Genomic DNA, 18,305 nt, shown 5'->3' with positions numbered 1-18,305 from the left:
TGCTGTACGGACAGGAGCCGCAGCTGTTTATTATTAGCAAGCTGGAGAGTTTACAACAAACTCTGCACACCACACAGTTATATCAGAAGCTTCTCTGGGGCAGTCCCAGCAGTTGTCTTATGTATGGCAAGTTATATTTGCATGATTTAGCATAATTCATTAATCATTACCGGCTCATTACGTGGCTCGCACATGTGACTGACCAATACCTCACAAGGCTTTCTCTCTCCAAGTTGAGACCTTGAAACTGAGATACCTCGGTTGTTTCCATATCAACATTCTGGGCGTACTGCCAAGTTGCTTATCAGTGACAGTGAGGATTCCTCCATACACGATCAGTCAGTCACCTGCATGAACCCATCGAATTGGTTTCAGAGAAAAGCAGCATTGATTTGATACAAACATAACATTTCCCCCACAGTACTTTGAGATCACTGAAACTCCACCTGATGTGGTAGAAGTTTGTTGAACCAGATCAGAACGCCTTCGAGGACCACTTTCAGGCATGGGCTGAGAAGGATGTGGAGGCATTTGACCAGGTAAAAATGATTGTCCGCTGTTAATTTATTTTCTGGCCTTCCAAGAGATATATACGAGATGTATTTTTAATAATGTTAAGTATAATTGCATTTATTTCTATTATCATCAAGTTGAGACTGAACATGGACAAGGCGCCAGGAGAAACAGAAGGAGAGCCACCGTAGGAGAATCAAGGGGACCAAGTGCTTTGACATCTGGGCGAATGACTTGGCTTGGAAGAAAGACGAAAGGAAGGCGAGACCTCGAAAACCTTGCTGCTCTTTCGCTCCTAGCTGGGGTCACCATCCGTTAAGGTAAACATGAAAATCTCAGATGAAAGCTATTCGCTTTTGCCTCTTTGTTGTGGGCTACCATTAACATTATTGCATGTCTCATCAAACATTTAAATTAAATCATTCAATAACTGTATTTTTACATACCTGATAAACCTGTAACCTGTGTGTTCGCTTGTTTTACATCTGTCTCCTATCCTGTTCCCTTTACTCTGCTCCTGTTCTCCAGGACCTAGGAGCTCTGCCTAACACCCAGACATGGATCCACCTGATGTCCTCCATTACCAACCACCCTCCAACCTTTCATTACATCATCTACAGCTACTGTTATTGTCATGTTGTCATTATCTGCTAAGAAAGAGCAAGAAAACTATCATACTGGGCACGTAATGTGAAATGCACAGAATAGCTAAAAACACTAGCACTGCAAACACTCAGAACAAAGAGAGCAGCAGCGCCTGGACTTTGCATTCTCCCTCTTCGAGTCCCCCTTCCGAGACTGACTACCTGTTGAAAAGCAGTGACGGGCAGAACCTCCCATCCACACAGCACCCACCACCTCTCTATTCACCTATCTACCAGAATTCACTATTTCAGTCATACCTATTCTATCTTTTTGGTCTTTTGTGGTAGCCTACCACTAATATTCTAAATTTCGGAGCATTTAATAAACCAACCATACTTTCCTGTGATGTTGAGGCTGAGCAAGAACTTTGATAGGCTAGTAGACTATGTGGAAATAATCGTGTAGTTATTCTTTGATATAGCCTAGATCGCTTTATATAATCTGGACCGTTGTTTGTTCTAAGTCTAAGCAAACAAGGGCTATCAAATAAAATAAAATGTTATTGGTCACATGCACATGGTTAGCAGATGTTAAAGCGAGTGTAGTGAAATGCTCATGCTTCTAGTTCCGACAGTGCAGTAATATCTCAAAAGGTAATCTAACAGATTCACAAAGACTACCTTATACATACAAATGTAAAGGGATGAATAAGAATATGTACATATAAACATATGGATGAGCGATGGCCGTGCGGCATAAGCAAGATGCAGTAGATGGTATAGAATACAGTATATACATATGAGATGAGTAATGTAGGATATGTAAGCATTATTAAAGTGGCATTATTTAAAGTAACTAGTGATACCTTGATTAAATCCATTTATTAAAGTGCCCAGATATTTGAGTCTGTATGTTGGCAGCAGCCTCTATGTTAGTGATGGCTGTTTAACAGTCGGATGGCCTTAAGATTGAAGATGTTTTTCAGTCTCTCAGTCCCAGCTTTGATGCACCTGTACTGTAATGAACTCTCCTTCTGGATGATACCAAGGGTGAACAGGCAGTGGCTCGGGTGGTTGTTGTCCTTGATGATCTTTTTGGCCTTCCTGTGACATCGGGTGCTGTAGGTGTCCTGGAGGGCAGGTAGTTTGCCCCCAGTGATGCGTTGTGCAGACTGCACTACCATCTGGAGAGGCTTGCGGTTGATGGCGGTGCAGTTGCAGTACCAGGCGGGGATACAGCCCTACAGGATGCTCTCAATTGTGCATCTGTAAAAATGTGTGAGTGTTTTAGGTGAAAAGCCAAATTTCTTGGTAAGCAAATTGGAGTGGGTCTAGGGTGTCAGGTAGGGTGGAGGTGATATTATCCTTGACTAGTCTCTCAAAGCACTTCAAGATGACAGAAGTGAGTGCTACAGGGCGATAGTCATTTAGTTCAGTTACCTTAGCTTTCTTGGGAACAGGAACAATAGTGGCCATCTTGAAGCATGTGGGGACAGTAGACTGGGATAAGGATTGATTGAATATGTCTGTAAACACACCAGCCGGCTGGTCTGCACATGCTCTGAGGACGCGGCTACGGATGCCGTCTGGGCCGGCAGCCTTGCGATGTTTAATACGTTTAAATGTTTTACTCATGTTGGCCACGGAGGAGACCCCACAAGCTTTGATAGCGGGCCGTGTCAGTGGCACTGTATTGTTCTCAAAGCAAGCAAAGAAGTTTAATTTGCCTGGGAGAAAGATGTCCGCGACGGGGCTGGTTTTCTTTTTGTAATCCGTGATTGACTAGACCCTGCCACATTCGTCTTGTATTTGAGTTGAATTACAACTCTACTTTGTCTCTATACTGACGCTTTGCTTGTTTGATTGCCTTGCGGAGGGAGAAACTACACTGTTTGTATTCGGTCAGGTTTCCAGTTGCCTTGCCATGGTGCTTGCCTACGGAGCTGTGAGGGGAACGGCACCTCAGTACCTCCAGGCTCTGATCAGGCCCTACACCCAAACAAGGGCACTGCGTTCATCCACCTCTGGCCTGCTCGCCTCCCTACCACTGAGGAAGTACAGTTCCCGCTCAGCCCAGTCAAAACTGTTCGCTGCTCTGGCCCCCCAATGGTGGAACAAACTCCCTCACGACGCCAGGACAGCGGAGTCAATCACCACCTTCCGGAGACACCTGAAACCCCACCTCTTTAAGGAATACCTAGGATAGGATAAAGTAATCCCTCTCACCCCCCCCATTAAAAGATTTAGATGCACTACTGTTCCACTGGATGTCATAAGGTGAATGCACCAATTTGTAAGTCGCTCTGGATAAGAGCGTCTGCTAAATGACTTAAATGTAAATGTAAGAAAGCAGTGGTTCGCGCTTTCAGTTTTGTGCGAATGCTGCCATCAATCCATGGTTTCTGGTTAAGGAAGGTTTTAATAGTCACAGTGGGTACAACATCTCCGATGCACTTGCTAATAAACTTGCTCACCGAGTCAGCGTATACGTCATTGTTATTGTCTGAGGCTTCCCGGAACATATCCCAGTCCACGTGATCGAAGCAATCTTGAAGCGTGGAATCCGATTGGTCAGATCAGCGTTGGATAGACCTGAGCACAGGTGTTTCCTGTTTAGTTTCTGCCTATAGGATTGGCGCAACAAAATGGAGTCATGGTCAGATTTGCCGAAGGGGGGGCGGGGGAGGGCTTTGTATGCATTGCGGTAGTTAGAGTAGCAATGGTTCAGAATGCTACCAGCTCATGTCGCACATTCGTTATGCTGATAGAATATAGGAAGCCTTGTTCTCAGATTAGCTTTGTTAAAATCCCCAGCTACAATAAATGCAGCCAGTTTACATAGAGTCCAGTGAAGTTCTTTCAGGGCCATCAAGGTATCTGCTTGGGGTGGGATATACACGGCTGTGACTATAATCAAAGAGAATTCTCTTGGGAAATAATGAGGTCGGCATTTGATTGTAAGGAATTCTAGGTCAGTTGAACAAAATAACTTGAGTTCCTGTATGTTGTTATGATTACACCATGAGTCGTTAATCATAAGGCATACACCCCACCCCTTTTCTTAGCAGAGAAATGCTTGTGCCCTAATTTCATCCACCTTGTTGTCTAGAGATTGGACATTGGCGAGTGATATGCTCGGAAGCGGTGGATGGTGTGCTCACCTTCTAAGTCTGACCAGTAGGCCACGCCATCCGCCTCTCCTGCGGCGACCGCATTGTTTTGGGTCAGCCTCTGGGATTAGATCCCATGTCCAGGGTGGAGGTCCGAACAAAGGATCCGCTTCGGGAAAGTCATATTCCTGGTCGTAATGTTGGTAAGTTGACGTCGCTTTATGTCCAATAGTTCTTCCCGGCTGTATGTAATAACACTTGAGGTTTTCTGGGCTAACAATGTAAGAAATAACACATCAAAAAAACTAATTACTGCATAGTTTCCTAAGGAACAGAAGCGAGGCGGCCATCTCTGTCGGCACCATCTTGCTAAACTAACACTTGACGCGCAACACATGTAGACGTTTTTAAGGCGTTGTAGTATCTCTGACTGATTGAATTATGTGACAGGCTATTTTATAAAATCAATAACCTAACGTTTGATTGATTACGTGATTGAATTAAACCATGCAACAATTAACTTGTTGGGGCGCCACGGAAGTGTGTTTATAGAGCTGATGTCTTCCGAATAAACTATTAAAGATCTGAAGATCTTTTATATCAATAGCAGTCAATTATTAATTGTCACCTTATTCAGTCTCATCTGAACGTCGTAAAATTCTTGGTTATCTTCACGAACCCTGGCTAACAAGTTGAATCAGCAATACAATAATTGGCTTATTTATTTATTTATTAAATACCTAAATAATCACAGAGAATTACACATACACAGGATAGATCATACATCGATTACTAATCATGTTATTAAAGAAAAAGTCCCTAGCAGACGAAACTTACACAAAGAAAAGGGATTGGGTTTGAATCAAAGAGCGGGATGACTGAGGGACAAAGGAGATCGGGTCTCTATCGGACCTTGAAAAGCTATGCTACTGTAAATACAGAATCTTATGCATTCTATAATAACCGCCTATTCGGAAAAGGAAAATGCAAGATATATATTTACACTGATCTGCGCTTCAATAGATGGGTCGAAGATGTAAGACTGGTTTGCCCAGCAGAGATTGCCCTTGTCCTTTGTAGAATCTGTCTGGTCGTAGTGTTGAAGGGCAGATGCGTTGTACCCTGTCATTCTTATTAGGAGATTGTCTGTCCTTTCCTAGGCCACGTACGTTTACAGCTGCAGCTGATAACTCAACTTCTAGGATGTATCACTTCTTCTTTAGTGAATAAGAGTTCAAAGTTCATACCCTTTTGCCATAATCAGCTTGTGCTGAATTCTGTCTGATCTAGTAGAAATTCATCCTTCCAGCATGGTGATCGTCACTTCCACGTTGAAATTAGCCCTTTAAAACGAATGGACACCAGTCTTCACATCGTCGGGAACTAAGGTTGACTTCCGTCAATGGGCTTTTGTGTTGGGGGAGAGAAGGGCGTGTTTCATAGTTCTCAACCAATGTATGTTCACTGAGTGAGCATAGTTTACTTATGAAAACAATTCTCTCATTTAGAAGGGAAAATTACATTTAATATTTTCACAAATACTTTCATATTTAAACATTTAAATTGCACAACAATTCTATGTGAATCTGATAACTAGAATGTGTAGACTTTCCAAGATACAATTTAAGTCATCCTATCCTCAGATATAATGTCCCAGACACCAACTAATCTGAGATCATATTCTTTAAGTACCAACGGACACTTTAAACTGGTTGGATTACAGAAATATTGTACCTTTCCCCAACATTTTGATACTACCATACTGTTTCTATGTTAACAAAGGGCTTTCCAAGAGTCCGTTATGTGGGGTGAAGAGAAAACGGGGAAAGGTATTTATGGGGGTCATGAACCTCATACAACAGGGTAATGTCATGACAGCGTTCACGTTAAGATCTTTCATAATAATAAACTTACAAGCGACGTGAATGCGACGGCAGTTTGAAGCATTAGAAAAACACTTGTCTCCATTGACAGGCCATGTTAATTCATGGCGGTATTTTATGGCGCTAGGAAGACGTTAGGTGACTTGGTGGGAGGTATCAGTAGCTTCACAAGGCTTAATTCTGGCACGTATCATCCCCCAAATGAGCGCAAAGCAATATACAGGTTTTTCCCAAGATGCGTTGCATGCAGCACCTGCGCCGAAGAAACACAAACATCACAAGTCCACTTCAGGTTACCTTAACTCAACAGCATTATATGCTTTTTGCCAGTCTCTATTTAATTTGTTTTTTATTTTTTATTTGACCTTTTATTTAACTAGGCAAGTCAGTTAAGAACAAATTCTTAATTTCAAGGACGGCCTAGGAACAGTGGATTAACTGCCTTGTTCAGGGGCAGAACGACAGATTTTTACCTTGTCATCTCGGGGATTCAATCTTGCAACCTCTTGGTTAGTAGTCCAACGCTCTAACAACTAGGCTACCTGCCGCCACCTATAACAAGGGTTAGGCCTATATCCTCACATACCCACACAATTTGAGCCCTGCTTTTAACCATAAGACATCTCCACAGAAATGTATAGCCTAAGGATTGCATGGTGACAGTAATTGTGTCTGTTGAACTCTGGAGAAAAAAACGAGGTCAAATCATGACATCAGTGATTTTCAGGTCAGAGAAAGATGCCAGGGTTTCATAATTGGAATTTTGAGTTGGATGACAGTTCAAAACAACAACAAAAATCCCAGTCTGTGCTTGTTTTTTTCTGAGTTTCCAGTTGTCATGAACGCACTGAAGTCGGAAGTCAGAGATTGCCGAGTTCCAAGTTGTTTTGAACGCGCCACAAGAGACCTAGGCTACCTCTTATTTCTGAAAAGGGCTACCTCCAACAAAGAGACCTTGTGTCTGTATTGATGTGAGAAATAGGCATCTACACAGTAATGGTGGCAGGCTACGATATCAACTAGCCTAATAATTTTTGTATTGAAGTAATATGCCTATTTTCGCTAAATCGACTAATTAAATTGATTAGATTACTCTGGAAATTAAAAATATTTTTTACAAATTCATGTACATGTGTCTATAAGGCATTCATGGTGAGATCTTTAATAATAAACTAAACAGACACTTTAACACGTGATGCGCTCATGTTAAGATCTTTCATAATAAAAAACTTACAAGCGACGTGAACTCGTCAGCAGTTTGAAGCATTGTAAAAACACTTGTCTCCATTGACAGTCCATGTTAATTCATGGTGGTATTTTATGGCGCTAGGAAAACGTTATGTGACTTGGGAGGTATCAGTAGCTTCTTCACAGGGCTTAATTTTGGCATGTATCACCCCCCATATAAGAGCAAAGCAAAATACAGGTCTTTCCCAAGTTGTGTTGCACGCAGCACCTGCTCCTTCTGATCTGAAGAAACACAAATAAACATCACAAGTCCACTTCAGGTTACCTTAACAACTCAACAGCACCAGTCTTTTTCACCCAACCTGAAACCACCCATGGACCAGCCAAAAAGCCTGGTTCCACCCTCAATGCAAGGCTCAGGCTCCTCACAACAGCTTCTACCCCTTCCATTTCACCTACAGAACTCAAACTGGTGTCAGGCTCACTCTGAACTTGACACCAATCTTCCTCGACATACCCTCTCCCTTGTTATTGCTAGCTTCAACAGATTCAACCCTATCCTCGGTCTCCCTCAATCCTTTCAACCTCTAAATAAATGTAGGGATCTGGCAGTTCTTGGGGTATGGTCTTCCACAGCTAGATGATAGGCAGTTCAGAAAGATAGTACTGTATCTTGAGAGAAGGGAGCATAGACTAGACTTAGTTGGTGTGTTTGTTCAGCTATTACATTCCACTCCATAGAAATAGAATGAATTGAATGGGCATCTCTATTCAAGTCAATGATGGAATAAGGGGTGGACTGGCAGCCATTTTGAGTGCACCCATGCCAGGTAGTAAAAGCTAGGTTGAAGATGACAACGTAGAGTATAAGCAGGAAGTATACCCTTCAATCTGTGCTGTGATTTGTTGAGTCTACTCAACTGACATTACAAATAATACATTCCATTGGATGAGCATCAGTTGATAGAACATTCCATTCCTATTGCGAGTGTACTCGTGACTTTACCAGTCAAATTGCCAGGTTTAGAGCTTCCAGAGCCCATTCTATTCCTGCCATTTGCCAAAGAGACTGGCCTTTTGGCAATCTTGAAATAGGAACATTCTATCATTAATGAGCTTGAAGAGATCAAAACATTTGATCCTGATTCGATAACCCTCACGGCTATCAGCCAATCACAATGTTTATTCAAATTAGGCTGATGGGAAAACATTCTTAACTTAATTCATACATGCTCCTACTGGGGTGTACCAATACTTAGCATCAGCAATCCAGGGTTTATATACATCATTGCCTGCTACCCTTTGATAGGCTACAACTGTCTTAGCTCATCATTTTCTTTTTAACTAAAGATATATCGTAGGCAATCAACTATTTGCACGTGACCATTTAACTTGCTTCATTGTTTACTGTTAACGGCAAAAAAAAATATATACAACTAGACCAAAGATTGAGCAAACAAACATATACGGACGGTTTCCTGGACAGATAAATAATAATAATTTATTCAACTTTTATAGCACTGTTCATTACATAAAGAATCTCAATGGGCTTTAAAGCTAAACAAAAATGCATGCAATTTAGAAAAAACATCACAACATCATAAGATGGACAATCATTAGAAAGTTAATGGCTTGAGTGGTCATCTGAGGGAGGTGGTCACGCAGGGAGAGAAAGAAACAGGTCTGGCTTTCAGGCTAACGTATCCTTCATATCACGGAAATAACCTTCATTGGTCTATGAAGCTACAGTAAGATGAATCACCAAAACTGTCCACTGAAATGTTTGGGTGCAATGTCAATGCATACTGTATAGATAAATGCGTATACAGTATATCACAAAAGTGAGTACACCCCTCACATTTTAGTAAATATTTGAGTATATCTTTTCATGTGACAACACTGAAGAAATGACACTTTGCTACAATGTAAAGTAGTGTGTACAGCTTGTATAAGTGTACATTTGCTGTCCCCTCAAAATAACTCAACACACAGCCATTAATGTCTAAACCGCTGGCAACAAAAGTGAGAACACCCCTAAGTGAAAATGTCCAAATTGGGCCCAATTAGCCATTTTCCCTCCCCGGTGTTATGTGACTTGTTAGTGTTACAAGGTCTCAGGTGTGAATGGGGAGCAGGTGTGTTCAATTTGGTGTCATCGCTCTCACACTCCCTCATACTGACTGGTCACTGGAAGTTCAACATGGCACCTCATGGCAAAGAACTCTGAGGATCTGAAAAAAATAATTGTTGCTCTACAAAAAGATGGCCTGGGCTATAAGAAGATTGCCAAGACCCTGAAACTGAGCTGCAGCACGGTGGCCAAGACCATACAGCGGTTTAACTGGACAGGTTCCACTCAGAACAGGCCTCGCCATGGTCGACCAAAGAAGTTGAGTGCACGTGCTCAGCGTCATATCCAGAGCTTGTCTTTGGGAAATAGACATATGAGTGCTGCCAGCATTGCTGCAGAGGTTGAAGGGGTGGTGGGTCAGCCTGTCATTGCTCAGACCATACGCCGTACACTGCATCAAATTGGTCTGCATGGCTGTCATCCCAGAAGGAAGCCTCTTCTAAAGATGATGCACAAGAAAGCCCGCAAACAGTTTGCTGAAGACAAGCAGACTAAGGACATGGATTACAGAAACCATATCCTGTGGTCTGATGAGACCAAGATAAACTTATTTGGTTCAGATGGTGTCAAGTGTGTGTGGCGGCAACCAGGTGAGGAGTACAAAGACAAGTGTGTCTTGCCTACAGTCAAGCATGGTGGTGGGAGTGTCATGGTCTGGGGCTGCATGAGTGCTGCCGGCACTGGGGACGTACAGTTCATTGAGGGAACCATGAATGCCAACATGTACTGTGACATACTGAAGCAGAGCATGATCCCCTCCCTTTGGAGACTGAGCCGCAGGGCAGTATTCCAACATAACGACCCCAAACACACCTCCAAGACGACCACTGCCTTGCTAAAGAAGCTGGGGGTAAAGGTGATGGACTGGCCAAGCATGTCTCCAGACCTTAACCCTATTGAGCATCTGTGGGGCATCCTCAAACGGAAGGTGGAGGAGTGCAAGGTCTCTAACATCCACCAGCTCCGTGATGTCATCATGGAGGAGTGGAAGAGGACTCCAGTAGCAACCTGTGAAGCTCTGGTGAACTCCATGCCCAAAGGCAGTGCTGGAAAAGGATGGTGGCCACACAAAATATTGACACTTGGGACCCAATTTGGACATTTTCACTTAGGGGTGTACTCACTTTTGTTGCCAGCGGTTTAGACATTAATGGCTGTGTGTTGAGTTATTGAGGGGCCAGAAAATGTACACTGTTATACAAGCTGTACACTCACTACTTTACATTGTAGCAGTGTCGTCACATAAAGATATACTCAAATATTTACAAAAATGTGAGGGGTGTGATATACTGTAGGTCTAAAAGCTAATTTTTAAAGTAAACTAAAAAAGTTGATTGCTAGCAACAGAGTAATCGGGTAGATTAAGGGCCTGTTTCTCAGACATAGACTAAGCCTATTCCTAGACTAAAACACATGTTCAATAGAGAATATATATAGTTTTTAATTCTGGACAAGGATTGAATTGTGTCCAAGAAACTATCCCTAAGCCATTTGGGAGGTGAAACGAACAAACAAAAATGTGCTGTGGATAACAACTATGACAGGAGAACACAGATGTAGATTTGGTAGTCTGAATGTTAAAGCTAGAATCCGTAGTTGTCACATCAGTTTTGGGAATAATAAATTATATATACCCATTGATTCTTGAAAAATATAACTTGTAAATGCCTCATGAGCTTAGATCAACTGTTGAACCCAAAATAGAAGCTTGTTTTACTCCAATGTTGGTAAACAACGTTTTAAACTACTGTATAGCCTCAAAATATTGTTAACTATAATTCTGATATCATGCATGGTCAGTCCTTGCATCAATAGCTCGGTCTATGAATTTGAGAGTGGTTACATTTCCACAGGTCCATCCCATCGCTTTTTACCAAAACAGAGGCGGGATGGTCGCTTTATCGTTTCAATTAAGGATTTTAGCTTTAAAAGGGGAAAGAGGGTTTGAAAGTGCATTAAAAGATTAATCTGGTGGCAACTAAATTGCTTTTATTTATCTTTGTGACTATGCAGAGTCAGACTGCAGATGTGCTGAAAGGTGGTTAGCTAGACTTTCGTTTGGCTGTTTCCGTAGACACTCTCGTCACTGTAGGCAATGTAAAGAAAGAAGTCCTCTTCGTGGTGTTCCTATTACAGAGATTCAACATTCGGTTAATCAGGAATGTGTTTGAGACAACAGAAAATCAAGGAACATTTCAGGATAAGTAAGACAGACCAGATGTAGGACGCCAAAGGCAGGAATTCCTGATTAATCAGGAGGAAATACCACAGCACCATGCATAATGTATAAGAGGGAATTTAAAAAATGAATCCCTGCCTAGATAAATAGGCGCAGTACCTGGTAAAGTAGTCCCATGGTGGCTGAGGTGGGAGGAATGACATTGTTGACAAAGAAGAAAAGGGCGTCCTCTGCCCGCAGGTGAATCCTCTTCCGTATTAGGAAGTAGAACTGTCCCACTTAAGAAATAAGAAAATACGTTAATTCAGATCAAAATGTGGAAATAGATCCAACACAATTCGATACATGTCCTGTATCTCACCTGTAAGATCAGAGGGTACAAGATATTTCTTCTTGTCCAAATCACCAATTCTGGCATTGGGGGCTTTCTCCACTATCACCTGCAAATTAAATAAATGTCCCAGGCAGTCAGATGACTAAAAATCTATTTATGAAATGCTTACCGATTCTCAAAGCAACACGTTAAAATATGTATATATATTGATAGTGTCAAAAAGGTGTCAATTTAGCAAAATAGCTGACGTTAGCTAGCTGGCTAGAATGACAGTGTAAAACGTTAAATCAAAACAATCTGTGACCAATTAATTTTAAAACTTTTTCCAAAAATGTAACCATATATGTTAAGGTTGTAGCTAGTACCAACACTGTCGATGTCCTGAAGTTCCTCTCTTTGTTATTGTGTTGTGTGTGGGTGACAATCGATGCGGTTAGCATTTCGCAAGCATTGGCTAGCTAGTTAGCAGCAACTCACTGGCACTCTATCTGGGTACTTCTTCCTGATCTTTTCCCCCTCCGATCTTCTCTTCTCAAATGGGTGCTCCTCTTTATACAGGAATTTCATTGTCACGATTTAAGATTCCTCCAAACTCTAAATTTGGATGACAGTTCAAGCTAGCCTATGCCTGCCCTTTGTATGGCAGCAAAACTATGCAATTCTATCAAATCTGATCGCCTTGTTGCTAATGCTAATTTTGTGACGTTGAACGTTATGACGAGAGGGATAGAACAATGACGTATCTAAACCTAGGTTAAACATGGTATTGATGCCGCGTTCAAAAAAACTGGGAACTCGGAAAAATAATGTATTACATTTATATAGCGTTTTTCATTATCTAAAAGCACTTCAAACGCAAAACAAACAATATATCACGAAGGGTCAACCAATAGATGCCAAATTCACATGCTAGTCGGAACTAGGAAACTCGGAAATGTCCGACATGCTGATTCGTTGAAGGCGGTACGTGTAGAACTACAACCAGTTAGCAAGTCGGAAATGTCCTTGGTTCCGTGTTCCGAATAGCACATGAAAGCAGCAAAAGGCAAAATATTTGAAAACTGTATTTTCCGAGGATGGTAGATTATATGGTGATGGGGTCTGCAGGTGATCTTGTAGAGGGCAAGTCTGGGAACCAGCCCGAGTTTTATAGCAACTGGACTTCTCTTCCACTCTGTATCAGCAGCTCTGGGCGCCAGAAAACGTATCACACAAAATTCAGAATAGTAGCGTCGTCCTCCCTACGAGCTCTCTGCCTCAGCACTGTTGTATTCCTGTATTCCAGTCTCCCATTCATCTCACGCTTCAGGCGATTCCTCAAATATATTCTCAAAATATCAGGAATTGTCAGCCAGGGAAAACAAAAAAAGATGGTACTGTGTCGAGATCCATTTTTTTTTAAACAAAAGCTAGCTAGCCAAGCCAAAAAGTGAATCAATCTGCAAACCCGTGGTTTAAAAACGACCGATCCATGCAATTAAAACTCAACGTTATCCAGGGGTGACAGTAGATTGAATTACTTACCGGTACGGGACACCCAAGTGCGCCCACAAAACGTACAGGGTATACTACTCTGCTGACACTGGCAAACAGATCAATACAAACTTTTGTCTGATCCATATAATAGACCTACGAAAAAGGGGAGATATAAATACAATATGACGTCCATCTGACCTGGAGAAAATGATTGTCCAAAAACAAACAAAAGTGGTACTGACCCAATGATAAGACAGTAAACATGCACACTCACCAAATCGTATAGCCTACATTCGGAAATGGCTCGTAATTTGGGCAGTGCGCGCTGCAAATACCAAATATATGATTGTTAAATTGCGACCGTCAGTGAAAAGGTGAGTAAAGCACCCAATGATCCTCTGTGGCCAAATAATGCTTTCTGGTGTAGTAGCCTATTTTCAATTATTTTGTCAAATTTCTGTATATACAGGAGTAAGGTTATTTTATTAAACCTCTATTTAACCAGGTAGGCCAGTTGAGAACAAGTTCTCATTTGCAACTGCGACCTGGCCAAGATAAAGCAAAACAGTGCGACAAAAACACAGAGTTACATATAAACGAACGTAGTCAATATAACACAATATAAAACAATATATGTACAGTGTGTGAAAATCTAGAAGAGTAGGGAGGTAAGGCAATAAATAGGCGAAATAATGACAATGTAGCATTAACACTGGAGTGATAGATGTGCAAGTAGAGATTTTTTTAATTTACCTTTATTTAACCAGGTAGGCTAGTTGAGAACAAGTTCTCATTTGCAACTGCGACCTGGCCAAGATAAAGCATAGCAGTGTGAACAGACAGCAACACAGAGTTACACATGGAGTAAACAATTAACAAGTCAATAACACAGTAGAAAAAAGGGGCAGTCTATATACAATGTGTACAAAAGGCATGAGGTAGGCAAATAATTTCAATTTTGCAGATTAACACTGGAGTGATAAATGATCAGATGGTCATGTACAGGTAGAGCTATTGGTGTGCAAAAGAGCAGAAAAGTAAATAAATAAAAACAGTATGGGAATGAGGCAGGTGAAAATGGGTGGGCTATTTACCAATAGACTATGTACAGCTGCAGCGATCGGTTAGCTGCTCAGATAGCTGATGTTTGAAGTTGGTGAGGGAGATAAAAGTCTCCAACTTCAGCGATTTTTGCAGTTCGTTCCAGTGACAGGCAGCAGTGAAAGGCGGCCAAATGAGGTGTTGGCTTTAGGGATGATCAGTGAGATACACCTGCTGGAGCGCGTGCTACGGATGGGTGTTGCCATCGTGACCAGTGAACTGAGATAAGGCAGAGCTTTACCTAGCATGGACTTGTAGATGACCTGGAGCCAGTGGGTCTGGCGACGAATATGTAGCGAGGGCCAGCCGACTAGAGCATACAAGTCGCAGTGGTGGGTGGTATAAGGTGCTTTAGTGACAAAACGGATGGCACTGTGATAGACTGCATCCAGTTTGCTGAGTAGAGTGTTGGAAGCCATTTTGTAGATGACATCGCCGAAGTCGAGGATCGGTAGGATAGTCAGTTTTACTAGGGTAAGCTTGGCGGCGTGAGTGAAGGAGGCTTTGTTGCGGAATAGAAAGCCGACTCTTGATTTGATTTTCGATTGGAGATGTTTGATGTGAGTCTGGAAGGAGAGTTTGCAGTCTAGCCAGACACCTAGGTACTTATAGATGTCCACATATTCAAGGTCGGAACCATCCAGGGTGGTGATGCTAGTCGGGCATGCGGGTGCAGGCAGCGATCGGTTGAAAAGCATGCATTTGGTTTTACTAGCGTTTAAGAGCAGTTGGAGGCCACGGAAGGAGTGCTGTATGGCATTGAAGCTCGTTTGGAGGTTAGATAGCACAGTGTCCAATGACGGGCCGAAAGTATATAGAATGGTGTCGTCTGCGTAGAGGTGGATCAGGGAATCGCCCGCAGCAAGAGCAACATCATTGATATATACAGAGAAAAGAGTTGGCCCGAGAATTGAACACTGTGGCACCCCCATAGAGACTGCCAGAGGACCGGACAGCATGCCCTCCGATTTGACACACTGAACTCTGTCTGCAAAGTAATTGGTGAACTGGGGTGAAAAGGAGCAAGATAAATAACAATATGAGGTAGTTGGGTGTGCTATTTACAAATCCAGGTACAGTGATCGGTAAGCTGCTCTGACTGACAGCTGATGCTTCAAGATAGAGGGAGATAAGTCTCCAGCTTCAGTGATTTTTGCAATTCGTTCCAGTCATTGGCAGCAGAGAACTGGAAGGAAAGGCGGCCCAAGGAAGTGTTTGCTTTGGGGATGACCAGTGAAATATACCTGCTGGAGCGTGTGCTACGGGTGTGTGCTGCTGTGGTGACCAGTGAGCTGAGGTAAGGCGGGGCTTTACAAATGTATGTAATTTTTGATTAAGCATCTCCAATGTGAGCCTGGAAGGAGAGTTTACAGTCTAACCAGACACCTAGGTATTTGTAGTTGTCCACATATTCTAAGTGTAACAGTTTAACTTCGGTCCCCTCTCCCCGGGCTCGAACCAGGGACCCTCTGCACACATCAACAAGTCACCCATGAAGCATTGTTACCCATCGCGCCACAAAAGCCGTGGGCCTTGAAGTAGTTGTTCCCCTTGCTCTGCAAGGCCTCAGAGCGAGTGACGTCACCAATTGAAACACTATTAGCAAGCACCGCCGCTAACTAGCTAGCCATTTCACATCGGTTACATAAGTCAGAACCGTCCAGAGTAGTGATGCTAGTCGGGCGGGCAGGTAGCAATCTGTTGAAGAGCAGGCATTTAGTTTTACTAGCATTTAAAAGCAGTTGGAGGCCACTGAAGGAATGTTGTATGGCATTGAAGCTTGTTTGGAGGTTTGTTAACAGTGTCCAAAGAAGGGCCAGATGTACACAGAATGGTGTCGTCTGCGTAGAGGTGGATTAGAGAATCACCAGCAGCAAGAGCGACATCAGATATATACAGAGAAAAGAGTCAGCCTGAGAATTGAACCCTGTGGCACCTTCAGACTGCCAGAGGTCCGGACAACAGGCCCCTATTATTTGACACACTGAACTCTATCAGATAAGTAGTTGGTGAACCAGGTGAGGCAGTCATTTGATAAACCAAGGCTATTGAGTCTGCCGACAAGAATGCAGTGATTGACAGAGTCGAAAGCCTGGACCAGGTTGACGAAGACAGCTGCACAGTACTGTCTTATCAATGGCGGTTATGATATAATTTATGACAATGAGCGTGGCTGAGGTGCACCCATTCCCAGTCCGACTGGGAAAAATCTTATGAAAGGTCATCCAACTTGGAATTCCAAGTCGGTAATCTGGCATCTTTCTTGAGCACCAAATTTCTGACATGAAGATCAGATGTCATGATTTGACTTTTTTTTGTTCCTACAGTAGTTGTTTTGAACTCTGCAAGAGTACCACAGTGTGGCGTGGCGAGAATCCGTCTCCACACCACGTGCTCTCACCACTGGTGTCCCCCAGGGCTCTGTTCTAGGCCCTCTCCTATTCTCGCTATACACCAAGTCACTTGGCTCTGTCATAACCTCACATGGTCTCTCCTATCATTGCTATGCAGACGACACACAATTAATCTTCTCCTTTCCCCCTTCTGATGATCAGGTGGCGAATCGCATCTCTGCATGTCTGGCAGACATATCAGTGTGGATGACGGATCACCACCTCAAGCTGAACCTCGGCAAGACGGAGCTGCTCTTCCTCCCGGGGAAGGACTGCCCGTTCCATGATCTCGCCATCACGGTTGACAACTCCATTGTGTCCTCCTCCCAGAGCGCTAAGAACCTTGGCGTGATCCTGGACAACACCCTGTCGTTCTCAACTAACATCAAGGCGGTGGCCCGTTCCTGTAGGTTCATGCTCTACAACATCCGCAGAGTACGACCCTGCCTCACACAGGAAGCGGCGCAGGTCCTAATCCAGGCACTCGTCATCTCCCGTCTGGATTACTGCAACTCGCTGTTGGCTGGGCTCCCTGCCTGTGCCATTAAACCCCTACAACTCATCCAGAACGCCGCAGCCCGTCTGGTGTTCAACCTTCCCAAGTTCTCTCACGTCACCCCGCTCCTCCGCGCTCTCCACTGGCTTCCAGTTGAAGCTCGCATCCGCTACAAGACCATGGTGCTTGCCTACGGAGCTGTGAGGGGAACGGCACCTCAGTACCTCCAGGCTCTGATCAGGCCCTACACCCAAACAAGGGCACTGCGTTCATCCACCTCTGGCCTGCTCGCCTCCCTACCACTGAGGAAGTACAGTTCCCGCTCAGCCCAGTCAAAACTGTTCGCGGCTCTGGCCCCCCAATGGTGGAACAAACTCCCTCACGACGCCAGGACAGCGGAGTCAATCACCACCTTCCGGAGACACCTGAAACCCCACCTCTTTAAGGAATACCTAGGATAGGATAAAGTAATCCCTCTCACCCCCCTTAAAAGATTTAGATGCACTACTGTTCCACTGGATGTCATAAGGTGAATGCACCAATTTGTAAGTTGCTCTGGATAAGAGCGTCTGCTAAATGACTTAAATGTAAATGACTTAAATGTAAATGTGTGAGTCATAATGTCCATCAAACCTAGCAGTCAAACAACGTAATGGTTCCAATAGTTTTTTTTACCATACATTTTTCCCATTGGGGATTTTAGAAACACTTAATATAAGGGCTGTTTCCAATGTAGTCTTACCCTGGCATGACATATGTGTCAATCTCTCTAGGACAAGGTGACTTATCAATATATTTGACTGTATTTACTCCCCCAAAATGAAACGCTAATTAGCTGCTGATGTGGTTATCAAAGAATTACAAATACATTTTTATTTGTCACACATGCTTAGCAAATGTTATTGCGGGTGAGAAAT

At 43.1% G+C, this 18,305-nt stretch overlaps 2 protein-coding genes and 1 long non-coding RNA gene across 8 annotated transcripts in view; 1 reads left to right on the top strand and 2 right to left on the bottom strand.

Moving 5' to 3' along the window:
• Window positions 1–408: 408 nt before the first annotated feature.
• On the top strand, window positions 409–1,504 carry LOC115136389 (uncharacterized). Its single transcript, XR_003864606.2, has 3 exons — window positions 409–539; window positions 651–833; window positions 1,042–1,504. It is a non-coding gene; the product is annotated as an uncharacterized LOC115136389 (long non-coding RNA).
• Window positions 1,505–8,759: 7,255 nt separating this feature from the next.
• LOC115135424 (gamma-aminobutyric acid receptor-associated protein-like) lies at window positions 8,760–12,619 on the bottom strand. Of its 2 annotated transcripts, none has more exons than XM_029670104.2 (4): window positions 12,400–12,619; window positions 11,950–12,028; window positions 11,748–11,866; window positions 8,760–11,536 (listed from the first exon to the last, which is right to left on the bottom strand). In XM_029670104.2, exons 1-4 carry the CDS (start codon window positions 12,487–12,489, stop codon window positions 11,456–11,458), a joined length of 369 nt encoding a protein of 122 aa, XP_029525964.1. In that variant the 5' UTR covers window positions 12,490–12,619; the 3' UTR covers window positions 8,760–11,455. The 2 variants fall into 2 exon arrangements, with proteins under 2 accessions (XP_029525964.1, XP_029525965.1); XM_029670105.2 differs by lacking the exon at window positions 12,400–12,619 and adding an exon at window positions 12,288–12,393.
• A 219-nt stretch (window positions 12,620–12,838) lies between these two features.
• LOC115135423 (CTD nuclear envelope phosphatase 1A-like) overlaps window positions 12,839–18,305 on the bottom strand; it is a 28,153-nt gene continuing 22,686 nt past the window's right edge. For 2 of the 5 annotated variants that reach the window (XM_029670103.2, XM_065023482.1), the window contains one exon: window positions 12,839–14,205. In XM_029670103.2, the coding sequence (XP_029525963.1) occupies window positions 14,189–14,205 (17 nt within the window). In that variant the 3' untranslated portion in view covers window positions 12,839–14,188. The remainder of the gene's footprint in view (window positions 14,206–18,305) is intronic. The other 3 variants (XR_010464881.1, XM_065023483.1, XM_065023481.1) reach the window with 3 other exon arrangements.

This window comes from Oncorhynchus nerka, linkage group LG10, assembly GCF_034236695.1.
Source record: "Oncorhynchus nerka isolate Pitt River linkage group LG10, Oner_Uvic_2.0, whole genome shotgun sequence".
Taxonomy (NCBI): domain Eukaryota; kingdom Metazoa; phylum Chordata; class Actinopteri; order Salmoniformes; family Salmonidae; genus Oncorhynchus; species Oncorhynchus nerka.
Note: the sequence above shows the minus strand (reverse complement) of the source record. Positions and strands in the feature narration are given on the sequence as shown.